The sequence below is a fragment of the Parasteatoda tepidariorum genome, chromosome 5, assembly GCF_982258835.1.
Source record: "Parasteatoda tepidariorum strain Cologne lab strain chromosome 5, Ptep-v5.0, whole genome shotgun sequence".
NCBI lineage: Eukaryota > Metazoa > Arthropoda > Arachnida > Araneae > Theridiidae > Parasteatoda > Parasteatoda tepidariorum.
The window spans coordinates 66,503,570-66,531,289 of record NC_141759.1 but is presented as its reverse complement, the minus strand read 5'-3'; the positions used below and the strand labels follow the sequence as shown (position 1 = coordinate 66,531,289).

The 27,720-nt window shown below is 31.2% G+C and overlaps 1 protein-coding gene across 1 annotated transcript in view; it reads left to right on the top strand.

Moving 5' to 3' along the window:
• The window catches only part of LOC107455697 (nose resistant to fluoxetine protein 6), a 70,270-nt gene that overhangs the window by 11,998 nt on the left and 30,552 nt on the right, over positions 1–27,720 (top strand). Inside the window, exons 2-5 of the mRNA XM_071185197.2 lie at positions 8,591–8,808; positions 17,281–17,395; positions 22,946–23,033; positions 24,725–24,810. Of these exons, the coding sequence (XP_071041298.2) occupies positions 8,591–8,808; positions 17,281–17,395; positions 22,946–23,033; positions 24,725–24,810 (507 nt within the window). The remainder of the gene's footprint in view (positions 1–8,590; positions 8,809–17,280; positions 17,396–22,945; positions 23,034–24,724; positions 24,811–27,720) is intronic.

Sequence of the window (27,720 nt, the reverse complement as noted above, 5' to 3'; positions counted from 1 at the left end):
TTCTTTAATTTTTTTATTTATTTTTTTAATTTATTTATATATATATATATATATATATATATATATATATATATATATATATATATATATATATATATATATATATATATATATATATTTTAAACATTTAACATAAATGGCCATCACGGGTAGCTGAAAAGCTCCGGACTCACTGTCTGTCCCCAGGGACTGGGAGCAGGGTCAGTGGTGAGGCTTGTGTGGTATGTATGTTTTGTTTATGTTGTGTTGCGTGTTTTACCTATTTTTCTTATGAATAGTAGTTGAGGCAGTGTTTTGGCGGATCATGATATAGATTACTGTTTTTTATTGTGTGTGCGTTTATAGACAGTTAAGCCATCTCTTGTTTGTGTGGATCGAGCTTGAGTTTTTTTTTTCTTTTTTTAAATTTTATTAGCCTCACGGACAACAGCTTGTGTTGACTGACTGACTGCCAAATGCTTGCTGGTCAGGGTGGGGCCAGAGTGTGTTTTTATGCTGCAGCAATGGTTTGCCTGGAGCCCTGACACCTCAACATTGTATTTGGTGCCAGTATTTTTACAAAGTTATTATAAGGTTTATGACATATTGTCTGTGATGTTTCTGGTTATGGCTAGAATATTTATTAATTTTTGCATAATATGCTTGTTTTTGAAACTGTCTGCAAATATCGTTTTATATTCTAATTGTAGCGCTTGATCTTCTTGCATCTCTATTAATTCTAATTCCCCAGATGCTTTTTGAGTCATAATTATATTGGAAATGGAAAACTCGCCTTGAATTATGATAATTTCAAAAAGATTCAGAAAAAAAATCCAGAGGCGATTTAAAATATTTCAAGTCTTGAAATCTATTTTGGAATTCCGTCAATATTCCTTCTAATTTTTTTTATGTATTCGTAGAGTTTTTCTTGTTTAATATTGGAGCAGATATTTTTAATTCGAGGAAAATTACAAAATGTTCTATTTTTAATGTCCTTTTGAAAAAATTGAAATTTAGTTTGAAAACTAAATATACACTGTCAGAGATCTGATATTATTCTATCTTTCCCCTGCAATTGTAAATTCAGTGTTCGCCAGTAATATTTCTTGTCAGTAATTCAAAGGACATTTTGAAACACATACGGAACGATAATAATTTAATTTTTTAAAATATAATAGCCCAAAAAGGAAAAGAGATCTCGGGTGCATTTATCGAGAGCCGCAAATAATCCGTCAAAGAGCCGCATGTGGCTCGCGAGCCGCATGTTGGCCACCCCTGCTCCATACTATCAGTCCTTACTGTGGGAGCAACGTTGGCCCACCTAATATGGTGCTTATGAAAGAGTGGCCGGCAAATCTGCCCGACTGATACCTGAATGACGATTATCAATCGGATGGGCATTGAAAAAGAAACATTTGGTGTACTGCCGATAAACTTACGTTAGTATCTTAGCTATTCGGCGCGTTAATATGCTTTACCGAAACTATCAGCTCTCGAAATGATCGATGATTTGGTGATCACTGCCGTAAACGACAGATACGTCATGTAAAAATATCTTCAATAAAGATGCTAGTAAAAAATCGTTAAGTTTCTTCACTTAACTCCTGTATAAAAAGACAAGGCAGCAAATTTCAGCAGAGATAGATTTTTATTTCTTATTTCTCTGAAATGAATAATGGTGTTACCAGTACGTTTTTTATTTACTTTTTTAAAAGGAAATGTTTTCAAAATAAATGCTTCCTATTTTCAGATAATCAGAAGCATTATTCTTGGAATTGAAAAAAGTTCTTTTGAAATTAAAAAGTAGTTTACTTTTTTTAAATAATTTTAATAATCATTGTTTACTTTTTTTTTAATAATTTTAATAATCATTGCTGCATTTTGATGTTACATCAAACTATAGTGTTAAAAACATCACCTAAATATCGCCAATATTCTTAAATTCTTTCAAACAGGAGGAAGGGGGGCACATCTTTTGTTTTTAGCAAACTATTCGTCTATTTTAGCTTTTATGTACACCGAAGAGCCATTACATTATGATCACCCTGCTAATAACATGTAGGACCACCTTTAGCCCTCAAAACTGCTAGCACTCGCCGTGGCATTGATTCCACAAGGTGCTGATAGGTAGTCTGAGGTATCTGGTACTAAGCTCTCACCAACTGGTCCTGCAATTCCCTCACATTGCGAGGGGGTAGCGTGGCAGCACGAATTTGGTTTTCCAAGTAGGACCACAAATGCTCTATTGGATTAAGGTCAGGTGAATTTGGGGGCCAAGAAATGACTTGAAAGGCACTGGAATGTTCCTCGAACCAATCCATGGCGATTCGACCCTCATGACATGGTGCATTATCCTGTTGGTAAACACCATCCCTCGCTGGAAAAACTGTTGCCATGAATGGATGAGCTATGTTCAAGTAGCTTACAGACGTCAGGGATTGTTCTATGAAGATTATGGGTCCTAGTGTGCCCCATGAAAACATTGTTCCTGGGCGAGAAACCATGAAAACCTGGGCGAGCCCATTGTTATAGATGGAGGGTGGTCATAATGTAATGGCTCTTCGGTGTACATATACATAGTTATTTTTTATATCTATGTGCATTTATATATAAATGAATGAGATGAACACTTTTCTAAAAAAAATGTTGCCTGGTTGGAAAAAATTAAAAATGGACGTGTATTCCACATAAAAAAATAACGACATTTATCATGGTAAAAAACATCTTTTGGCTCCAAATCGACGAGGTTTGTGACAAAGATATTTTAAGAAACGGTGTTTATTACTTCGAATTGTGCAATACTTGTTTAGTGTGTGTTGAATAAATTGAAAACTAATTATTATGTAATCCATTAATGCTTAACTGTAAATATTATAATTTAAATAATACTGAATAGATATTATGAAACTACTAATTGAAACTATCAAAGGGAATAAACAAACTTAGCAGAATAAAACATTTAAGGTCAATCGTTATTTCTTCCTAGAATGCAAGTTAGGCGTAGAGTTAACTAAATGCGAACTGATGAGCGTGTAAGGATTCAATTGGTGAGCACGACTGGTAAAAAAATTAAAATAAATGGATATGAATTATTCGGAATACCAATACAATAGATGATAGTTTGAACTTCGATTCCTATTTCTGACAGTTATTTCCTTGTCCGTAATTATAATTGACAGTTTCTCAATTTAACAGAGTTGTAAGTGTGGGTTAAACCCAAACTTTGATTAATGGTTAAAAAAATATTCTTTTATTTGAGATTCGTTCAGACGGAAAATGGAAATTCCTCTTTATAAAATAAAAACTGCCTTGTCTATCAAACGTTTTGATTGTTAACGTAACATTCTTATTGGACGAAAAAAATCACATGGCTTACCATTAGTTAAAAAAAAGTCTAGGTATCCTTAGTTGACATCAGCCTGAAAGTTGTTAAAAATCATGAAGGTATTTAGATGTAAATTGCTTAGTTATATCAGCAGAGAAGCATTAGTCTTCATAGTTAATCAACATTAGCTATTTTTGCTCTGTTCTTTTACTTCAAACTTCAGCTGTTCGATTTTGATGTTTATTTGAAACTTAAATTTCGAAATCATCAATTATATTATCAAGCACCATATAATTTTTATCCCTAATTATTGCAAGCAAATGTACGTTATAATAATGAACAAATAATACTTTAAAAGGAGACACTTGATTAGTACGTATCATTACAACACATTTTTCATAGAACGTCATTAGGACGCTTTTCAACAAACGGTGTTGTCATTCAACATTAAAAGAAAATGTTTGAGCACGTTGTAGACTAAATGAGTAGACATCTACAAAACATTATATGTTGTCTGTGCCCTGTTTACTTCTGTATATTTTCGATCCTTGTTTCGATTTGATTAGTTATTGAAGTTTAAGAATTTTTATTTTTTGCTTTAGCCGACCGGCCAGTGTAGGGGGCAGAGAACTGTCCTTGCATCAGAAATGGTCTGGGTTCGAATCCCGGGCAAGGCATGGGTGTTCTTTCCTTTTCTGTACTATCTGTCCTCACTGTGGGAGCGACGTTGTCCCACCTAATATGGTGCCCCTGAAAGAGAGGCCAGCAAAATCAGCCCTGTATATGCCTGAATTGATTGACGGATGTTAACACAGGTGGGACTTGGAAATTTTTTTTTTTTTGCATTATGATAATAAGAATAATTGAATAAAAAGATAGGGTTGAGTGAATTAATATACCGTAGAATCAATATAAAGATATAACATAATACAACTAGGGCAAAATAAAAAATAAAAGCGTATGCATATAGAGGACTTATAACCATTTGATATGATTATTTGGTGCTTTTGTAAAGATTTCAACTTGCTCCGGACAGCGGATAAATATTTTTTTTAGTGGTAGTCTTTTAATGCAAGATTCTTGGTTTAGTAAATTCGATTTATAGGGTTTTCATTCTACACTATTTCAAAATTATTCAGAGGGTTATCTTATACGCCACTTTGTTTCAGTTAAACCGTGTTGAGCCTTATAAAAAGTAGGAAAATTCAGCCGAAAATCTTTAAATTTTAGTATGTAGTTCTGTACCGTTTTCTAAAATATTTTGTCGAATGCAGGCCTGAAAGCGAGATGGAAAAGAGAAAACACTAGTAGTTTAAATTATTGGATAACTATTATTGGATTGGATAATTAATTTTCGGAAGGATTAAATCTATTCTTAACAATAAACAATTCATTGCGATTATTTTTACCTGTTGGAAAAAGCAATTTAATATATAAATTATATCCGTTAAAAAATTTGGTAGTTATGGATATTTTATAATTTCCGAAAAAAATTTACAAAGGAAATTTATTTGTTACCAGTTTTTATTCGTTTCCGTCTTGATATATACGGGCTTTCGGCCCTTGCCGAATTTGGAGCAAATAGCGTTTCCCTTCTTTTGCTAGGCTGCCAGCTTCTATGTGTTTTGAAAAATATATTATAGAGTAGTAGACAATCAAAAGTTAAAGCTTTTAGAATTTATATACCGAATTAAAAGCATCCCCACAAGAGATCTGGAACAAAATAGCTCTCTAAAATAATTTAAAATAATTTACATATAGAAAATAGCTTTAATACAGATTTACAGAGGATAAATCATACAGTAAAACATAAAATTTGATATCATTAGAAAATGTTTTACCATTGAGCGTAAAAAGTTAGCAAACCTGTTGTTGTGATTAAAAGAAAAATTTGTTCACAATTATCAAAAATTTAATTTTACAACTATGAATATGTTTTGATTAACGTTTAATAAGTTTATTGGAATAACATGTTAAGTTATATTTTATACAAAATTTTTTTTAAAAATTTTAAGAAACACTACAAAGGTGTTAAGGGGTTCTAGAGGATTTTCCAGAACTAAATTTTCGATTTTTTTTTGAAGAAAAAAAAATGTATGTAATTATCTGTATTGTAAGCAATTTGTCACCAAGTATAAGATAATACTCTCAAAACTACTGAAGTTATAGCAAAAAATTAAAAAAAAAACTAAATTCTAGTCACTGAAAACAGAAAATAACACACCCATTTTCTAAACTGATAAACTTCTCGTCTGAAAGCACAAATATTTTGTTTAAAGTTATATATTCAATGTTTTCTCTTTAAAACTGTTTTTCTATTTTCAAATTCTTTCCCCTGGCGTGCAAGACTACTCGTCTTATGATAAACCCATTAAATTAAAACTTGGTAGTTGATTTGATTAAAGCATGTTGTGCTAAACTCTTAATACTAGCATTATGCAAGTATATTATTTTTTATAATTTTTCTTCTTATCTTTTAATTATTCTTTATTATTTTCCATGTTTTCTCAATATTAAAACTAAAATCTCCAGAGTCGATCATACAAGAAGTTCTGGCAGACCGCAGTCGGTTCAGACAAAAGACAGTGTGAAAAGGGTCAAGGAAAGAATACGACGAAACGGTCAAAGACCTGCTAGGCCGAGAGCTTAAAATATCGAGGGGATCAGTGTTAAACATTCTGAGCTTATTATAAGCTTATTATAGAAATAGCTTATAGCTTCAAGCTTATTATAGAAAGTAGGAAATTCACAGGTGTTCAGGGTCAGCTAAGATGAAATGAAACAGGGGGTGGAAGAAATTCTTGCAAGGCATGCTGGGAATGAAGTTTTTTTAATTTTATTTTGTAACCGTCGTTGAACAGCCACCCAATTTTGGGGTTACGACTGCTGATGTTCAACTCCGTAGCCTTGTAATTTTGAACCCAACCCAGAAGACGAAGGAACTCCTTGACCAAGAATTGGGTGGAATTGCCTTCGTGGGAGAATTTTTGAGGGAACTTACCCGTATTTAGGTTACATGGGGACGAACTATTAGCGTGATGACAAGGTACTCTAACCCATGATCCATCTACCACTGAGGATATTTCATGTCAGAACTGTGGATTGTGCAAGTCGGATGCGGAATTCATATCAACCAGGTATCGCTGGGAATCGAACCCGGTTCACCACATTGAAAGGCGAGCACTCTATCCTCTGAGCAGTCGTGGCTCGCTACAATCAGTTATTTTTTCAGACGTTCAGTTCTTTTCAGTTATTATTTTTTAAAATTTTTATTCATAACATCTCTGAGCTCCAGCATTATGTTTCGCATTGTCAGAATGTTTCATCTCTGATGGTTTAGGGGATCCTTTCAAAATGAGGCAAGTTTTCATTGAAAAAGGGATAAAAATCAATGCCCGAAATTTTATAACTGAGGTTTTGGAGTAAAGTTTTACTTTACTCCCAAGTATCCAGAGTATGCCTTGGGTGAAATATTTCTGCTTCCAACAAGATGGTGCTCCTTGTCATACCGTATATGTGGTTCAGGAGTGGTGCAACAAACATTCAGCTGACTTTTTATCGATCGAAGAATGAATGGGCTGCCAACTCCCCCTATCTAAACCATTAGATTATTTTGTTTGGTCATATATGCTCGCCCAACTTAATAATTATAAAATCATCAATCTAAGCAAATTAAAAAATGTAAATCAAAACATATGTCTGGAACTACCAGTGGAAGCCGTACGTGCCGCATGTGATGCGTTTGAAAAGAGACTTAAGTTCGTCAAGAAAGTAAAAGACAGTATAATTCCAAAGCATTTGTTGTAAAGATACTTCATGATTACTACTCTTTAATTTAATGCAAAAGTTTTGCATGATTTATTATTTATTATTGTAATGAAAATTTGAAAGTGTACGAGAAGTTATTGGTCACCCCGTGTGTATATATATATACACCGAAGAGCCATTACATTATGACCACCCTCCATCTATAACAATGGGCTCGCCCAGGTTTTAATGGTTCCTCGCCCAGAAACAATGTTTTCATGGGGCACATTAGGACCCATAATCCTCATAGAACAATCCCTGACGGCTGTAAGCTACTTGAACATAGTTGCAAACCAGGTTCACCCATTCATGGCAACAGTTCTTCCCGCGGGGGATGGTGTTTACCAACAGGGTAATGCACCATGTCATAAGGGTAGAATCGTCGAGGAACATTCCAGTGACTTTCAAGTCATGTCTTGGCCCCCAAACATCTGTACTTAATCCAATAGAGCATTTGTGGTCCTACTTGGAAAACCGAATTCGTGCCGCCACGCAACCCCCTGGCAATATGAGGGAACTGCAGGACCAGTTGGTGAGCGCTTGGTACCAGATACCTCAGACTACCTATCAGCATCTTGTGGAATCAATGCTACTGCGGGTGCTAGCAGTTTTGAGGGCTAAAGGTGGACCTACATGTTATTAGCAGGGTAGTCATAATGTAATGGCTCTTCGGTATATATATATATATATATATATATATATATATATATATATATATATATATATATATATATATATATATATATATATATATATATCAAAATAAGCATAATAAATAAATACAAAAAGAAAAAAACGAAGATTAAGAAAAACAATAAGTTTTTTTTACTGTGTATAAGCTGCAAGTAAATAAAACTCATAAAATAAGTTCAAAAAGTAGAGAAAACATGAGAAAAAATTACAGAACAATGAAAAAAGGGAGAAAAAAAATTATAATAAAAATAATAAGAATCCTAAGAGAGAAAATCCGAAGAAAAAAAATGGGAAAAAATTAGTAAAAAGATGGAAACTTTTCATCAGAACGCGATTATATCAGCAGAAAGGAGTGCTTTCTAATATTGTATCATTATAGCCAAAGCAAACTATATCAATACTATATATTTGATATATTTTGCTTTGGCTATGTTGCACTTCTCTTTGCGGATATAGGGAGGCGAACTGTCCATCCTTTGAGCAACCGTGCGGCTCAAGGTCGGTAATTGATATTTCTTCGATAAAATTAAAATCACCTAGAACTCTTATTGGAAAACATCCTTTTTTAGGAAAAGGAAATAAATCATTGCAAAGGAAATTGAAGTTTGGCCTTAACTGCTAACTGCAACTATCCTAGAAAATTTCCTTAAATTGCCGAAAACGTAAATTTTTTTTTCTTCTCAAATTGTCTCTAATCAGTTCTAATTAACTTTCGAATTGTCTCTTCCATTGATGACATTTAATGATATTGTTCTTGTTCTAAACAATATATTTTTATTTTTGCAGTGTTTGACTCGATGTCAAAGCCACCGTCAGGGATTTTCGAAGGGACCGTTTCAGATTTTGGAGCCTTCGATCAATGCCTGGAAATAGAATTGCCTAAGAGAAATGGAGATATAGAATTTAGAGGAAAGTATTGTGCTATTGAAGCGGCACCTATAATGCCAAAACCATTCAGAAACTTTTCTTTGGCCAAGTTAGATCATGCAGGTCCTCTTGATACAGTAAGGCAATTTCTTAATTATTAAAATACAAATCGTTTGATTTAAAACTCCTTAAAAGTTTTAAGTAATTGCATACAAAGATAATAGTATTATTAGTATTAGATTGTTTGAAAAGTTCGTTCCCTTCTTTGCATTACCCATAATTGGGTACTTGCATTTCAAGAAAAAGACGATCACAGACACCCTCATATATAGTTTATTACGTCAACACCATATGATCGTTAATAAGCAAAATGTTGTGTTAAAGTTGAGATAAGTTTCTCCACATAAGTTAGAATGTTAGTTAACTTTAATAAAATACAGCGCCGTCTAGCATATCGAATATGATGAAAAGTAATTCTTCCTCAACAACGTTTTTTACTTAACTTAGATTTATTATTTGTTTATGTATTTCATTGTAACCGTTATATATTTTGGTTTCGTGTACCTGGCAACTATGATGCATAATTAGTTTGTTTATGTTTAACATGGCTTCGTCTCTGTCATTGTGTTAAGTAAGAAATATTTCGTGAAAGAATTGAAATATTTGTGAAAGCATCAATGTGAAAGAATGTAGAATGTGTCACTTAAGAAAAATTATACTTGATGGGCTTGGTTTACCAGAAATAGAATGGAAAGAACAGTTGCTAGCGTAAGTAAATGTAACGTTTCAACAACCAATCAGGATCGAGATACCCACACTACCTCACTTGCAGGTATCCTATTATTTATGTCAATAATGATAAAGATATAGCATAATGGGTAACGTATATGTTACCGCTAATTACCCAGAACACATTACCTAGAATAATTAATAGATTAACTACGTTAATCCAATCCTTTAAAGTTCAGATTTAAAAGTTTTATGCAGCTTACCAAAGTAAAGTTACTCATTAACGGTCTTCGAATCATTAAAGTCTAAATGTTTATTTCTCACATTTTATCAATTAATTTTGTTGATTGTTTGATTGTATTAACTTAATTCTTTAGATATTGAAAATAAAGAAATGACATTAGTTTCCTTAATTGTGATAATATTTTAAACTCTTTTGATACTTCGTATTAAAGTTTTTAAAGTGATTGATGATTGATTTTATCAAATGATGTGAAGATAGTTTGATTGCAGCTTTTTGATTTTCTTAGATAACAAAAAATAACTAACTAACATTATGCTGATTTCAAGGTACAGAAAGTACTTATTTTCACTTTAACGAGTGTCTAGTGGGAAATGTACAGATTATCTAGGTAAATTGTAGATGAGACTTTTATCTAGGTCCTAGATAATTTGATATATGAAACAATTTTGTACTTTAACGTAGCATTCCAGCAGAGATGGGCATTTGTCATTCAGAATAATGAATTAAGAATGATGAATAATTATTCAGAATCTGAATAATGAATGATGAATAAAGATTTATTCATTTGTCAGAAATATTTTGAATAAAGAATAAATCATTCATTATTCAGTATCCTTTATTCATTAGTCAAGAATAACTGAATAATTTCACTGGTCAACAAAAATGGGCACGAAATACTCTAATTGACTACGATTATGACAACTACAAATAAAACGTTAATCCTTTTCAAGTATATTTATATAATGTTTGCGAAAATTTACTTTTGTCTAACATAATGCATACTTTTGAGAAATGTTTACATGGCAAAAAAGCGTTTAATTTTTTAAGTTAAAATTTTATTTAAAAATTTAAAATAATATTATCGTTTGCTTTTAAAAACTATAAAAAATTGCGTTTTATAGATTTTAGAACAAAATTTTAAAGTGAACTTAAGTAACTAAACTGTTCTAAACCTAGTTTTTAACACAACTAAGTATGTTACGCTGGAGTAAGTTAAAATAACATAAAAATAAATAGTCCTACTTGTCTTAGTTTTATAGTTTAATTCCTAAAATAAGACGTTTAAGAGCAAACGATGTTTTGCATCTCGTTATAGACAAAGACATATCGATTGCATTTTTTGCTGGTTATTCAAAATTTTATTCAGAAAAATTAGTCATGACTAATGAGTTTATTCATCAATCATTATTCAAAATTTTTTATACATTTGCATAATGAATGATGAATAATGACTAAATTTTCATATGAATAATCATTCAGAATAAATTTATTCTGAATAAATGTATTCTGAATAAATTTAGTCATGAATAAAATTTTCGTGAATGATGCCCATCACTGCATTCCAGTTAATCTGCACCTGAGCAAGATAGTTAGCAGAATAACTCATTTATATAATTTACAGGTAATATGTATACCTTGGAAAAAAATTAAATATTGGCGGGCTTGTTTTAGTTTAGTGATACGCAACACTATTTTTAAGAATGACATTTTTAAAATCAAACTGTTCATTAGCTTTCTTTCCAGATTACTAAACTTTACAATTTCTTGGAATTTCTACTAGAAAACCACATGATGCAACCCGTAAAATGTGTTGTGTTTCACCAAAACGTTCTTAAATGGCTCCTGATCTTATTTTATGATACTATTGCTCCAAGCCTTTTCAATTAAAAAAGAAGGCTGTATCAGAAATAGATAAACTTGATCTTAAATATTTTCTGTTAATAAACTGGGTTTATAGGATTTTTTAAAAAGAACCTTCTAGGCAAATAAGTAACTGATTTCGAGTCTTTCAAAAATAAATAAATTTGCTATCCATCTAATAAAAGATTGTGTATTCGAAGTTTTTTTTTGCATACATTATTGCACATTTTAATCATCTCCCTTTACTAGGCCATGGTCACTAATAATAATCAAATCATTCCTGTCAATAACAAAGAAACTACCTTGCCCAAAGGATTAATGTGCGAATTATAGCTTTTCTGTATTAAACAATTTTTCTTAATGAGTAGTTAAATCAAGAAAAATGAAGAAAAAAAATAGCTAAAACTAATGGGCAAAAAGATTAACTGTAGAATAATATATCTGGTATTATGCCCCTTTTCTACAATAAAATTAATATTTAATTAATAAAAATAAATTATTTTTCATTAGTAAAAAATTTCGTTGCATTTTTTGCTATTTAACGGGTCATTTCTTGATTTGTAAAGATACAATACAATAACACATATTATAAATTTCGATTTTTTTTTTTTCAAATAACTTTTGGGCAAAAAAAATTTTTTTGATCAAAAATTACGATAAAATATTAATCAATTTAAACAGCACTGTCCTACCATTCCATAACAATTATCAATGGACTCTTTATTTGTTAATATTAATAATATTAATTTAACAAATGTTATGGAATGTTATTTTTTTAAAACGTTATAAGTAAGTTAAATATCATTTGATAATTAAAAATCTCATGTAAAAAAGGACTTTATAGTCCTTTTAGTTGTTGTTGTTGTTGTTGTCGTTGGCCATTAAGGCAGTGGAGGTGCCCTCTATGGCCGAGAACTCGACTTCCATCACACCCATACGCCACATCCTTTTATAGGGCGGACCCATTCATACATCCAGTCATTCATCCACAGATCTTGATTTTGAACCAGAGAACGATCAATCTCCAATTCATTACCCCCAGAGATATTGACATGTTATGGAAACATGGAGGATTTTGTGACCCGTGAGATTCAACGTGCACCAGTCACCATTGACTACACGGGGCGTCTTCAGCCAGCTAGATTCGAAGTTCCGTTCTCACAAACGTGAGTCCATCATTTTGCCAACCAGGCTATCCGGGCCAGTCCTTTTAGTTATAGGACTTTATGGGCTCTTATAGCCTATTAGATTTCGCCTACAAGAGCCCATGGTCACTTTTTGGGAACGTTTCCAAAAATGTCTCATGAGCTTACGAAAACTACTTTATGAGCAAAAATGTTACATTAATTATTTTTAAACAACCATTACTTTTAAAAAAATCAATTGCACCAATTATAAAACGCTTAGATGATTATGCAACTTATTTAATTTTCAAATTTGACCCAAAAGCAGTGTTTTATAATATTAGCTAAAAATTAAGTTTATTTATTTATCGTTTAGTTTATTCCTGTTTTGCAATTTTTTTCAATAAATATAATTGTAAGTTCACTTTTCATTGAATTTTACATAGTTATAAGATTTTATTAGTTAGCTGGAGTTAGGCATTGTGTATTAAAATTTTATGGGTTCTTCAATTTTTTCAAATAAAACAACATCTTTTAGCATGGTTTTTTAAAAAATAATTGATCAGTTGTTTCATGATAGTTGTTATAAATAAATTTGTTTTTTTGAAAACTTGTATATTATATCATTGCATTAAAGCGTAAAAGGGAAAATTGAAATTTTATTATTAGAGCTAATCCCCAAAACATAAAACAACTTACTTTTTATGGGCTGAAATTTTTTTTTTTAAGATAAACATTTGTAACTAAAAACTGATATTTTAAGATTGCTTCTAAAAAGTTAACAACTTCAACACCGCAAACATGTTTCATCCATAGTTTTGAAAATATTTTAGTTTCTACGTTTTTCTAAAATAATTCTTTGAAATGCGACAGATGGATGGGTAATAATACTTCTATAACACAAAATGTATTCTTTTCCCGTTAAAGTAAAAGTTTGGAAACCTTTGGAAAATTAAATTTTACAGCTTTTCTTCAAGCTGTTATCAATGCATTTTTGTTAAAAATAAAAAAAATAACAGAAATTTTTAATAATTAACGTAAAGATCTACATCAGAAATTTTCCATTTTCTGAACGAGGACGTGATGATTTATTACCCTAAAATCGATCGAATAGAGATCTAGTTTTGAAATAGGGAATCAATAAACAAGCAAATCAGTGAACGTTCGAATCAGCTTATGAATAAATAAAATAAGGTTTTGATTATGTTTTACCTTACACAACAAAAGAAATTAAAACTAAACGTATGTACCAGTCCGGGACACTGAATTTCACGACACGTTTATTTTAGACAAAAGACTCAATTGTCGTAAGAAATGTATCAGAATCGCAATATTTTGTCATTAACTGACTCATTAAAAGTAAAAACTTAGATAATACCAGGCCGTGGAATTAAGGAACTGTGATGGCTCAAGGGATCGAGCGTTCGCCTTCCAATGAGGTGAACCAGGTTCGAATCCCAGCGATAGCTGGTCGATTCGAATTCCGTATCCGGCTTGCACCAACCACAGTGCTGACGTAAAATATCCTCAGTAGTAGACGGATCAGGGATTAGAGTCTCTTTGCCGTCAGGCTAACCATGGAAGGTTTTTGTGGTTTTTTTCTCCATGTAACGCAAGTGCGGGTTAGTTCCATCAAAAAGTCCTCCACGCAGGCAAATTTCTCCCAATACTTGATCCAGGAGTTCCCTTGTCTTCTGTATTGGGTTCAAAATTACAAGGCTACGGAGTTGAACATTAGTAGTCGTAAACCCAAAATTGGGTCGTCTGTTCAACGGCGGTAATAAAAGAAATCTAGTTTGAAATCTAATTTACTAAAAGAATAGCACATTAAAACGTAAAATACCATTAGAAGAAATTAGCCAAAAAGAGCAGAAAGTTGCAGTACACTGTACATTGGATAATATACAGTGCATGTAAAGTATACAATAGTATAGTATTGATAATCGAACAGTCCTCCACGCCATTAAATTCTTCTCAATACTTGATCCAGGAGTTCTCTTGTCTTTTGTATTGTGTTCAAAATTACAAGGCTACGGAGTTGAACATTAGTAGTCATAAATAAAAAATAAAAAAAAGGTGTCGGATGTTCAGCGTCTGTTATGAAATAAAAAATAATATAGGAAATAAGTGAAGTAGAAAGCTTGTCCATGCAATGTATCATGCAATTAACAAAGTATCACGTAATAAGAAAAAACAGGAGCTGAGTTCCTCATCAATGAAAATGATGTGGCTGGAAAAGCACCCATTTAAGGCTACTGTGGTGAAAATAATTTTGACACAAAAATCACAATTTATGAAAAGTATTAGGAGCTTTTATGCTTAGTCTAATACGAAATTTTATAGCTTTGACTGCCACTTTAGTATTAAAATGTCGCAATTACCTGCTTCTATATCAAAATATAGATATTTATATTATTCATAAATTGTGATGAATATGTCTGTTTTGTTTCTCCAATTTAAATTTCAGGAAAAAATAATTAAGCTACCCGCCTTAATAATTACGAAAAGACTTTACGGGAACATAGGCACATAATGGGTTAAGTCACTACTAAATCAATGTCTGACTAATACTTCTATTTTTTTGTTTTATTCGATAAGAAATTTATATTTAGAGTTGGTAAGAAATCGTGATTTGACATTTTATTTTTTAATTCACTATTCGCTGACTAGCATCCCCAAGAAACGAAAAAAAACTGATAGTAAAATTTCTATATGAATATTTAAGAACTGCTTTACCACTACAAATTTAGTGTTCTTAGAACTGAAATCCCTCACGGGGATTTCTCTAACAGCAATATTTTTTTTTTCAAAAGGTAAAAAGGTGAGCTTTCGAATGTTCTTTTAGAAATTTCGCAGCTAGCTGTTTTTAATTTTTGAGTAAGATGATCACTTTAATTTAAAAATTTGATTTAAAATGACTTTGATCATTCTTATATTTAATTAATTTAAATATATATGTATTAAAAATGAAACTATCATCTATTTCTTAATTAGACTAGGGACGCAAGTGGTCCCAGAACCCTTTAGAAAGAGTAGGATTATCATATCTAGTAGATTTAGGTGTCAATGAAATATAAGATAAGCTCTGATCACGTTCATCAGTGAAATTTTTATTTCAGCGCCACTAGCAGGGACGCATCATGTGACTATTATAATTGCAGAAAGTGGTAGAAACTCTCTTATCTCTTTAATTATTCAATGGTCACTACCACAACGACTTACATTTCAAATTATTCATATTTAAAACAGGAATATTCTTGGCATTCATTTTCAACAGTTAACTAGAAAAAAATGGTCTTGAAAGCTCGCTAATTTCAATTTCCTTTAATAGAATTTTGAATTTTATTAGTCTACACTTTTTGCCTTTTTAGTAGATCGTGACAACCCTGCACTAGGAGAACAGTACTAAAATAAGTGCAAACGCTGGCAGTTATGCTAAAAACATTATAAAGAAGAAAAAAATTTTGCATAACCGTTTAAACGTCTATACTCTGTTGCAAGTTAAGAAAAAACCATTATCCTCATGGAGAGAGCTTGTTTGCATCTAACAAGGGAAACTAGGGAAGTGTGACTCGCCAATTTTGAAATAAACTAGTGGGATGTATGCCTTATGAGGAATAATTTTAGGGGGCAACATTCGTTTCGGCCCATAGAAGGTTCTGTGAGAGATAAAAAATAATTCAATATATAGAAAAATCGGTATTTTATTACTTCAATGCAGACTATTAGTTATTATAATTGTCTCATACTCCAATTAATTTTGTGGTACTGTACTATATAATGCATATTTATTGTCAAAATTGATTTCGAAAGTTTTATATATCTGTAGTTTTTCATAAAAACCTGTTAGGTTAATTTAAAAATATAATTGACATCAAATTTTTTAAATTTTTTTTTCGAAAAACTTTCCAAATTAATTGGAGTATGTAATTGCAAATCAATTAATTAATTAATAATTAATTAACAATCAATGAATAATTAATCAACAATTAACCAACAATTAATTAATAATTAATAAATTTTTTGATTAATTTATTAATTAGCAAATTAATTCCAAATTAATTCCCCAACGTTTTTACAATATCGAACAATATTGTTTCGCGATATTGAATATAGGTTATAAAAGGGGTCCATTTTTATATAGTACAATGTTTCGCTAAGATATTGTACAATGTTCAAAGCTGAGTTTTTACGATATCGCTTTTGTGAATCGTGCTACTTGGGAACCCCATTGCGCAGTTTATGCTCATTACGTCGGACTGCCAAATTGATCCGTGAGGAGGCCTTCTCTCTCCTAAGAGGCGATGACCAATAGCCTGTCAATAAATCGAGCTTGAAAAATTATATGAGTTTTTCTCAAAATTTCCTGATGGATTTTTTTTTGTTCTTTTTTTTTTGTTTTTGTTTTAAGGGCTGAACACTTTTAATGAATATTGCTATTAATATTAAATTGATATAATTCAAATTTGTAAACACTTCAAATGTTTTCATATTGCACCATTCAAAGAAATTAATTTTTACCCATTTATCTCAAAAAAACTTTTAAAATTCCTCTTTGGAAAATTCCCTTGAAAAATTGAAAGTTATATTGTTTTTCTATAACAATTTGTTTTGAATAACTTATTCTACTATTTATGTTTTTTATCCATATCCATTCCACTATCTATAAATTCAATTAGTCGGGAAAATTTATTTTACAACTTATGTTTTCTATAAGCTATTTTTCATTAGGTTATTTATTTCCACAGTGTTTATACTTTCGCCTTAACTCTTTGCCTCGAAGTAAAGAAACGAAATTTCCTAATTTAAAACCCAAAAAAACTTCTATTTCTATTACAGTAAGTAACAATATTTTTTTATTTTTGTTTCAGGTAGGAAAAGAAGTTGAAATCGGTGGGATGGCATTTTACTACCTTAAGTTTCGTCTAGGAATCTGTGTTCCGTCTACTTGTTCTTTGCAAGATATGCAAGCTGTTGCCAAAAGAAGTAAAATATTATACTCAAAATATTTATTCTCGAGATAGATTTTTTCAATCACTTAAACTAAATGAGCTATTTTAATTAATTTGGGTTTTTCTACATTTAATGACTTTTTTCAAAGTGGGGATAAGGGTTCATCGCGATATTTTTTTTTTTAATTATACATTTGAACTCGACAAAAAGATATCCCCATGGTTACAAATTTATCCAAAATTTTAAGCCATATTAAAAACAATTTTACCTCGATTAAGAATAAAGTTTCACATTTTTTTAGTCAAAAATGTGATTTTCAATATTTTTTAAGCTTAAACATAATTCAAAATTTAGTTTTCAAGTTTTAAAATGTAAAATTTAGACTTAGAATGTAACATAAAATGGAAACTAGAATGTAAACTGAAAGTGAAACTAGAATGTAACATGAAAGTGAAACTAGAATGTAAACTGAAAGTGAAACTAGAATGCAAAATGAAAGTGAAACTAGAATGTAAAATGAAAGTGAAACTAGAATGTAAAATGAAGGTGAAACTAGAATGTAAAATTTAAGTGAAACTAGAATGTAAAATGAAAGTGAAACTAGAATGTAAAATGAAAGTGAAACTAGAATGCAAAATGAAAGTGAAACTAGAATGTAAAATGAAAGTGAAACTAGAATGTAAAACGAAAGTGAAAGTAGAATCTAAATGAAAGGTCAAAAATATGCGAAATTTAATATTTGGGTTTCCTGGAATCTACCCATGAATCTTAAGTTTTGATTTTAAAAAAAATATGTACATTTTCAACCTAATATGGACATTTTCAAGTTAACTTTGATTAAAGAACCCGAAATGTGTGTTCTTGTTGTTCATGACTTCAGAAATGTTACTTTTCTAAAGGAAAAAGTTCAAGCTCTCTCATTTGTCGCAGTCTCATGTCCACGTGACAACAGACGATTTATTTCAATTCGCCCAAATTCTCTTGTATTTATTTCGTAGAGATTTTGATATCTGTTAAAAATGAGCATCCAGTTCTAAGGGAGAAATCTGTAAAGATTTTCATTCTGTTTGCTAATTCATATTCACACAAAGTTGTATTTTCAACAGTTATTTTCTAAAGAGCAATTACCATCCAAAAATTAATATCCAACAAGAAATGCGTAAAACTATATCGAGCAGTACTTGATTAAAAACTTCATTCGCTTCAAAAATATATAAATAGGAGATAACAGTTGACATGTTTCAATTACTCAAAAACAGGCGAGCATTTTCAAGATATGCCAAACGTGAATAAGAAGAAACAAAAGCGATCTGAAAAATAAAACATAAAGTTGCCTAAGAAAAATAGAAAAATCATAGTATGGATGGTGTTTTCTACACTAGGGAACGCTGCAAGCTCCATACCACCTATACTTCCCGGTTACTGCTTCCGTTGTATTTTAAAGCAATTTGGCTGTTGTTGTTGTTGTTGTTAATTTACGTCGCACTAGAATTGCTATACAATGGGCTATTGGCGACGGTCTGGGAAACATCCCGGAGGATGATCCGAAGACATGCCATCAAAATTTTGATCCTCTGCGGAGGGGATGGCACCCCCGCTTCGGTAGCCCGACGGCCTGCGCGCGAAGTCGAGCACTTTACGGTAGCACAGTTTAACGAGGACCAATACCGCACACCCTCGGTCCCTACGCAGACTGATCCAAGTGGTCACCCACCCGCACACTGACCGTAGCCAGTAATGCTTGACTTCGGTGATCTGCTGGGAACCGTGTCTTAGCGATCAGTCCACTGCGGGACAAAGCCATTTGGCATCATTGTGTTTTGAGATTCTTGCAAACGTGGTATTTGATTACTTATTACTTGTGTTTACAATGCTAAAAGTGTTAACACTAACGTGAGATGGTGCACAGCGTGCAACAAGAACAAGCCGTAATAAACAAATGGAAAGAGGCCAAATCAGGACTGCCAAAAATCGAGTTATTCAAAATCTATCAACCATCTCGCCCTTTTTTAACGATATACGTATCTATAAATAACTAAGACAATTTTTCTCTTCAAATTCACCAGAATTATATAATAACATTAATATCTTATGAAATGCAACAGATTTGAGCTCAGAAATTATCTAATTTACTTCTTTTAATGAAAATAAAATGATCCGTTTGAAAATATTGCCTAGCTGAATAAACTGTAGTAAGCAGCTGCAAGCTTTCTAACCGGAACCAGAGCATGTATGGAGCTCGAGAGTGTTATTGTTTGACAAATTATAACTGTGAGAGAAAAAAATGAAAAACAGAACAAGAAAAACCACTGTGGCCAAGAGGGGCAAAGCAGGGTAAAGTGTAATTGCATAATACCTATGCGATATGAAGTATTGGTGAGGAACTAATGTCGTTAATAAGGAAAACAGCAACCGTATGAGATCATTCATATTTTTATTTCACGATCTGAAAAGCTATGCAGTGAACAATAACATCACATCACCTGAAAAAATTTACAATAACTTCGTGTTGATGATAAATTCTCCTTTTATATATTTTCTCAAATATTATTATTACTTATATTATATACTATCCGCTTAAGGCAGCCAGCTGTCCGCCACACTAAAGGTTTTCACAAATAAAGTTTTTTAAAACATAGCAGGAAATCTGAAGATTAGTGGACAATTAAAGTGTTCCTGTCCTGCAATTTTGTCTTCATATCCAGCTCTGCTGCAGATGTGTTATAGCTCTTGAGGATGTTTGAAGATGTAACTTTGCTATGGTAACCTAACCTATAATATAACTATCAGACGGAGACTTGTTTTTTTTTTTTTTTTTTTTTTTTTTTTTTTTTTTAAAAAAAGGCCTCAGAAATTGTAAAAGCATACAAAAGTTGCTTTCGAAATCATCATTGGCCAATAGCTGAAAATTAAACACGATCCTCTTCCAATCTTCTTTGACGCTCCTCAGGTGTTTCTCGGGCCCTAGCACTGCTAGTTGAGACACAATCCTCTTCTAATCTTCTTTGACGTTTCTCTGATACTTCTTGGGCTCTAGAATTGTTTGTCGAAATTCGGTCATGTTCCATCCTTCTTTGACGTTCCACAGACGTTTCTTGGGCCCTTCTTCTTCTTTGAGAATCTGTTAATATCTTTTTGTTTTACAAAATACAAAGTTTCTTGGAAGGCGGTTCTGCCATGTCAGTAATCGGGTTTTTAAGAAGTCAACGAATACTTTAGAACAAAAATTACTATGAAAGCAAATCATGAAACTTCAATATTAAAATCTAAGTGCTTACCTGCAAACTGAAACTTTCTGAAAACAACTAATTACATTTAATAAAAACTGTTAAAATAAAGAATAGAAAAACCAAAGAGATCCAAGGAAAGTGTGATCGTTCCTTCAAAAACAATTAAATTCCTATTTAATATATTATATAGCTACAACGCTTAAGAAAAAAAACTAAAATGCTAAATGCATGAAAAGAACGCGAAAACGAATTAATTTTTTATGGTATCAATTTCTATTTCTATATAATTTTTTATGGTATCAATTTCTATTTCTATATAATTTTTTATGGTATCAATTTCTATTTCTATATCGCTACGAAAATTATCGTCTTCGCTTAAGAAAAGAAAAATAGAGCGTGGAAGGAGGAGGAAAAACTTATTATAACAATTATGAACAGCGACAAATATATCAAAGCGAAGCGTTCTATTTACGTATCGAATATGTTGCCACATTTTTAATACAAAAGTTAAACTTTTCTCCACTTTGATCAATGTAAACTAATGCGAACCTTACAATTAAATTATTAATTCCTTCGTATATTATTGGTTTAAGTTGTCGAAAATTAATAATTCAATTGTAAGGTTCGCATTAGCATGCATTTATAAGAGTGGAGAAAAGTATATGCATTTTTTAATAGTTTTTTGAATGGCTCTTTGAAGACGAAAAAGCATAGATTTTCTTACAAAATGATTGATAACTAAAAAACTAATCCAATTTTTTGAAAAAGAAAAAAAATTCATTATGTCAAAACACAATTATGTGCCGAGTTTCGTGCCTGTGCGAGGCTTCTGGGGTGATATATTGTGATTACAGACACACACACACACAGCCGCGTTTATTATTAACTAGCCGCCTAAGGCGGCCAGCTGTCCGCCACGCTGAAGGTTTTCACAAATAAAGTTTTTTAAAACATAGCAGGAAATCTGAAGATTAGTGGACAATTAAAGTGTTCCTGTCCAGCAATTTTGTCTTCATATCCAGTTCTGCTGCAAATGTATTATAGCTCTTGAGGATGTTTGAAATTATATAGCTATAACGCTTAAGAAAAAAAAACTAAAATGCTAAATACATGAAAAGAACACGAAAACGAATAAATTTTTTATGGTATCAATTTCTATTTCTATATAATTTTTTATGGTATCAAATTCTATTTCTATATCTGTTACGTCAAGCACTCAGGTATTATAATTTGATCTAGTTGTGCTTGTATAATTTTGATCTAGTTGCGCTTTCTACGTCATTTTGTTAACATAGTTTGGTTTGTTATTTAACATCGTTTGGTTTGTTATTTCTAAGTTAACTTTCAAAAAATTGGCTGGCATCAGCATTTTTATTCTTTAAGTTGTTTATTTTTTCTTTTGGAATTCGTTCCTTTTTAGCGAAATGTTTTTCAACCTAATCGAATTCTTTGCCGACTGTTCTCTGTATATATAAAGAAAATAAAGTAAATATTTTTAAAGTGTTGTGAAAAGAATTTTTAGTTGTACAAAGTACTACAATATCGCTATAAAAATTATCGTCTTCGCTTCAGAAAAAAAAATAGAGCGTGGAAAGAAGAAGAAAAACTTATTATAACAATTATGAACAGCGACAAATATATCAAAGCGAAGCGTTCTATTTACGTATCGAATATGTTGCCACATTTTTAATACGAAAGTTAAACTTTTCTCCACTTTAATAAATGTAAACTAATGCGAACTTTACAATTAAATTATTAATTCCTTCGTATATTATTGGTTTAAGTTGTCGAAAATTAATATTTCAATTGTGAGGTTCGCATTAGCATACATTTATAAGAGTGGGGAAAAGTATATGCATTTTTTAATAATTTATTGAATATGGCTCTTTGAAGACGAAAAAGCAGACGAAAAGCATAGACTTACAAAATGACTGATAACTAAATAACTAATCAAAATTTTTGAAAAAGAAAAAAAATACTTCTTCATTATGTGAAAACACAATTATGGGCCGAGTTTCGTGCCCGGGCGAGGCTTCTGGGGCGATATATTGTGATTACAGACACACACACACACACAGCCGCGTTTATTATTATGTATAGATTATTATTATGTATAGATGTATAGATTATGAATACTTTCTTATTAATTAAAAGAAAATACTTAAATGTATATTAAATATGAAATGTATTAACAACGTTTACATCCTCACCTCTTTCTTTTATTGTATCTATAATAATTGAAATTACTGCAAATTAATTTTAATTCATTAAATTATAATATGGTTAAAAATTATTTTTTAACTTTTAGTCTACTTTTATTTATTTATTGTATAAAAGTTTTATTTTTACATAGTTTCAGACATTTCTAGAACAGAAGTAAGAATACCTCAATGTTATGTGAAAGAATCTAGTCAATGGAAAACCATTCACATTGTAACGCTGTAAGTTTTACACTTTTTTCCTTCTTTTTTACTATAATGTTAAGTTTTTTTTAAAAAAAATTCCTACACATGTTAAATTTTTTCAAAAAATGCTTTCAGTGATACTGAACTCAATCCCAAATTTCAGATATTTAACTATTGTGTTTGGGTTGCATTAAAAATGAGGTACATCTAAATTTGAAAACTAACCACCTGTAGTAACCAGCTGGTTCATCTACATGAACTCAATTTTTCGCGGTTTCAGATTGCACTTAAGCACGAACTGGTCCCACATTGTCTTTCCCCTGCACGAACTCACCGCATCTCGGTTCCACGTTGCCCTTCCGCTGCACGAACTCATCTCTTCGCGGTTCCACGTTGTCCTTCCTCTGCATGAGCTCACCATTTCGCGGTTCCACGTTATCCCTCTTACGCACGAACTCACCACATCGCGGTTCCACGTTGTCCTTCCTCCGCCCGAACTCACCACATCGCGGCTCCACGTTCTCCTTCCTCCGCACGAACTCACCACATCGCGGTTCCACGTTGTCCTTCCTCCGCACGAACTCATCACATCGCGGTTCTTTACTGTCCTTCCTCTGCTTCTTTACACGTGCATGCATTAGGATGCGAGTTTATGCGGGAAACGCAGCAAGGATTAATAATGTCCTTCCTCTGCATGAACTCACTGATTCCCAGATCGTCGCTAGTTCCTGCTGCCTTCGGCGATGTTGCTTTAAATCCTTGGCATTAGCATTTCAAATGCAAATTGCATAATTTTATCTCATATAGAACACTTGGTATAAACATGTTATTTAGCACTGTCAGTTTTCGACTAATTACTCCTAAATAAACCTGATGATTAGAAATATCAAAAGGAAACTTGTTTAGTTTTTCATATAGGGGACACATAATCAAATTTTGAGATATATTTGCTGGTAAAAATTTGTGAAAGCATTGCTGTCAATTGTTATCCCGATTTACTCGGATTGTTACAAAAAACCTAAATCAAAATTTCTCTTTAGTTTTTCAACTTATTTTGTAAAAAACACTTAGTTCAAATTTGAACTTCAAGCTTGATAAAAATATGTCTTTTAGCTTTACTCTTAATTAGGCTGATTTCCCCGATAGTTACAAAATATCTTTTTACCTTTCTTATTTATCTCATAAGAAAAACATGCTACACATTTGAGGATTTGTCTTAGTCAAAACATGTTCAACTGCCAATTTGGATAATTATGCCAATTTTTTCCGATAATTACAAAAAATCGAAACGAATTTTTTTTTAGCTCCTACTTCAATTTTTCACTGTCCAAAATGGTTCTTTCTTCGTCAACTACTGATTCCGAAACTCTGAAAGATTGAACTAATCATGTCTTCGTTGAGATAATGGGTAATGCTGTATCAGAATATTTCTTGTGAAACTTTTCCATGGCTTGAGAATATGACTTTCGCGCAAAATAACACCCCAACATGCAATAACTGTTTCTGCCAGGCCTACACATCGTCATCTTCAACAACAAACACTTTACAAATGAAATCTTTGAGAATCGTATCAATAATACCGATTGTTTCGAATGAGTATCAAGCTTTTTATGCCTCTTTGTACATATATTATAGCTCAGCATCAAATTACTGTTTCATAGGAAGGGGTAATTTCTTTTTTTATTTAAATAAGGTCAAATAAAAAAGAGCTTTAATCTCTTATGCAGGTGTATGCTGAGTGCTTTACTTCTTGCTTGCTTCGTGGGATCCGTCATTGAATACAAGTATCCGAAAAGCCCAAATGAAAACCAAGGTAAGTCTTAGAAATAAATAAAAACTTTCTAAAAATCCACATTTATTAATCCATTAAGAAAGCGCGAGGGCAGAATTTCTCGAGAACAGAATCTTGTGATCATTAATGCAATAGAGGTATTGGAGAAATATTGAAGGCAAGAGAAAGATTTTAAAATGTAATTAGTTTTAGTATGGATTGCAAGTATAATTTTGTGCAAATTTAACTTTAAAAAATTAGTTACAAGATTCTTTTCAGGTTTTTATGTATGAAACCATGACCTACAATAAACTGTTTCTATGCTTAGAAATCTGAAAAAGCATTGAGCCTAAGCTCGTCTTTAAATGAATTCATTCTAATTGCTTCCAATTTGTTGGATTGTATACCGTTATTCTAAAATACTTTTCTAATAAATTACATGTATGTATCTGGATTTTATTTTATTTTGTATAAAACTGGAGAGTTATAAAAGGGGAATAGAATGTGAACTCATTTCTAAATTAATATTTTAAACTGGACAAAAAATTTAATATCTGAAGTAAACATTAAGTATTGCAACAGGAAAAAGATTATACAGTTTCTCTACATTTCTCCTCTAACAAAATCTGTTTAACCGATATAAAGGTTTTCTTTTTCGAACTGTGAATGATGCCAATTTTTATTGTACTTTCAAACCATGCTTAATGTTTTGCTGTTTTCTGAAACCAATGTCGTATCCTAAGATGATATAGCTAAAAGAAATAAATATCTTTAATGACATTAGGATTATTCTGGATTCTAGTATTTTAAGACTTTTTTTCTTCATTTAGTCTCAATATTATTTTTTTCTAATGCAGTGTAAGCTGTAAAATAATTAATTCTACTTGTAATACATGGAGTTAACATTTCGCATGCATTATTTGAAAAAAATAATTTGCCATCAAAACAAAATCTGTGAAAATATATATCTGTGTTTTTTATTATATTCATTAAATATTAGATAATTCAAAAAAAATTAGAGTTATGCAACATTATGTCCCTGAGTTTATTGATTGAAGAAAAACCTTTAAAAAATTAATTCAATGTTTATTAATGAGTTAAAGTTTAGTCATTGAGGTTTGATAAATAATTTTAAAAAAATGTTAAAGTTATCAACTTGAATATTGATTATTAAATTAATATATTCTAACAACTGTATCTAACAAAATCTAACAACTGTAGAAGATGAATTTAACATCCCTGACTTCTCTAATATTATGCAAACTATAAAACTCCACTTCCTGATCACTGACGCTCGACAATCCCCGGAACTATTTTTAAAAGTTCCCTTCAGGATTGCCTTGCAATTCGAACTCGCTTTACTCGCTCACTGGTTACTTTACTTCCGTCTAGCTTAATATGTTTTTTTGAAGTCTAAAGTTCAGAATAAATAGTTCATGAAACTTTTCTCGGTACTCAATTCTAAATATATATTAAAAATAATAAATTATTAAAAATTATTTTTGGCGAAGAATTATCTTTGGATAGTTGTGTGCAAAAATTTTCCAATGCTTTAAAAGTTATCGACATATGGTGAAATTAGTTTATGTTTTATGTAATATGGATTGTTTACTTTCTTCCATGTTTTCCTATTTCCCCTTTATATTCATATGCTTTTATAGTGTGCAAAGTAAAAGAAATCATTTTTGATTTGAAAAGAAAAATAGTTATCCTAATATACAAATAGAAATGTATTAATTCTTATTCAAATGTATCAAATATATTCAAGGAAAATTAGAAACATCTATGAAAAGACAATAGAAGATTAAGTTTTGAGTTTAATGTATATATATATATATGAGTTTCAGTTGTTATAACTAATACATCAATAATGCATCAATAAAATTACATAAATCCTGAATCCATTTATTAAATAAAATATTTTAGGAAATCGTAAACTGTTAGAAAAATTCCGACCAGAGCGTCAACATTATTTACGGAGATCAAGATTTGCGTTAATTCCATCATCATACAAGTATATAAGCTAATATTTGATATATTTATTAATTGTGATACACAAGAATAAAATAGCTTCGTCTCTTAAAGGAATAATTTTATACATGAAGTAATTTTCTGTCAACGTCTTGCAAATATGTCTTTTTTTTTAACGTTCAGGTTTGTACAATTGCTAGCCATTCCGATTTAATCGGAAGACTTTCCTACTTCCTTCCGTTATTGGATCCGAATTTAAACATTTTCTTTCCCCTTAAATTGAAACATAATTTCTTGTCTTGTCTTGACGTTTGAGCTGGGCATTTGGGCCCTATCCCATCCAGCATGAAGTGTTAAAAGTTTGGCGAGCATTCATTGTGGTCAGCAGTCGTTGTGGTTGCTTTATAACAAAATTTCAAGCACAGAATTTGACTTTTATATGGAGGCTTTAAATTGAATAGTGGTGCAACTCATCATTATCATAAGTTCTGCTGCCATATAAGTCATTTCTATTTATTTTAAAACTAGTACACCTCTAGCTTATTTCTGCTGCCATATAGAAAGCACCAAAAATCAGACAAGTTAGAAAATAATAAAATTCTCTGCATGCCATCGATTATTTAATTTCAGTTACGCAATCCTAAAAATAATTCCAGATTTAAAGATGAATTGTGAGCAACTTTTTTCAAATATAAAAATATTTCCTCCAAAATATAAATAATACATTAAGTACCAAGCTTAAAAAAAATTGATCAAATGAAGTTATTGAAGTAGCTTAAATGTGCATCACACGATATTACTTTGATTAAATTCAACAAAAAACGGAAAACAGTTGGAAAAATATTATTTTTAATGCCTATCATATATGCTGGAATTTCGTAATTCTCAATGAACTTACAGTCCTGTTTTTAACAAAACTTTAAAGAAAAAATTATGCTAATAAGTTTAGTCAGGAAGACTTAACATACAAAATTTTTTTTA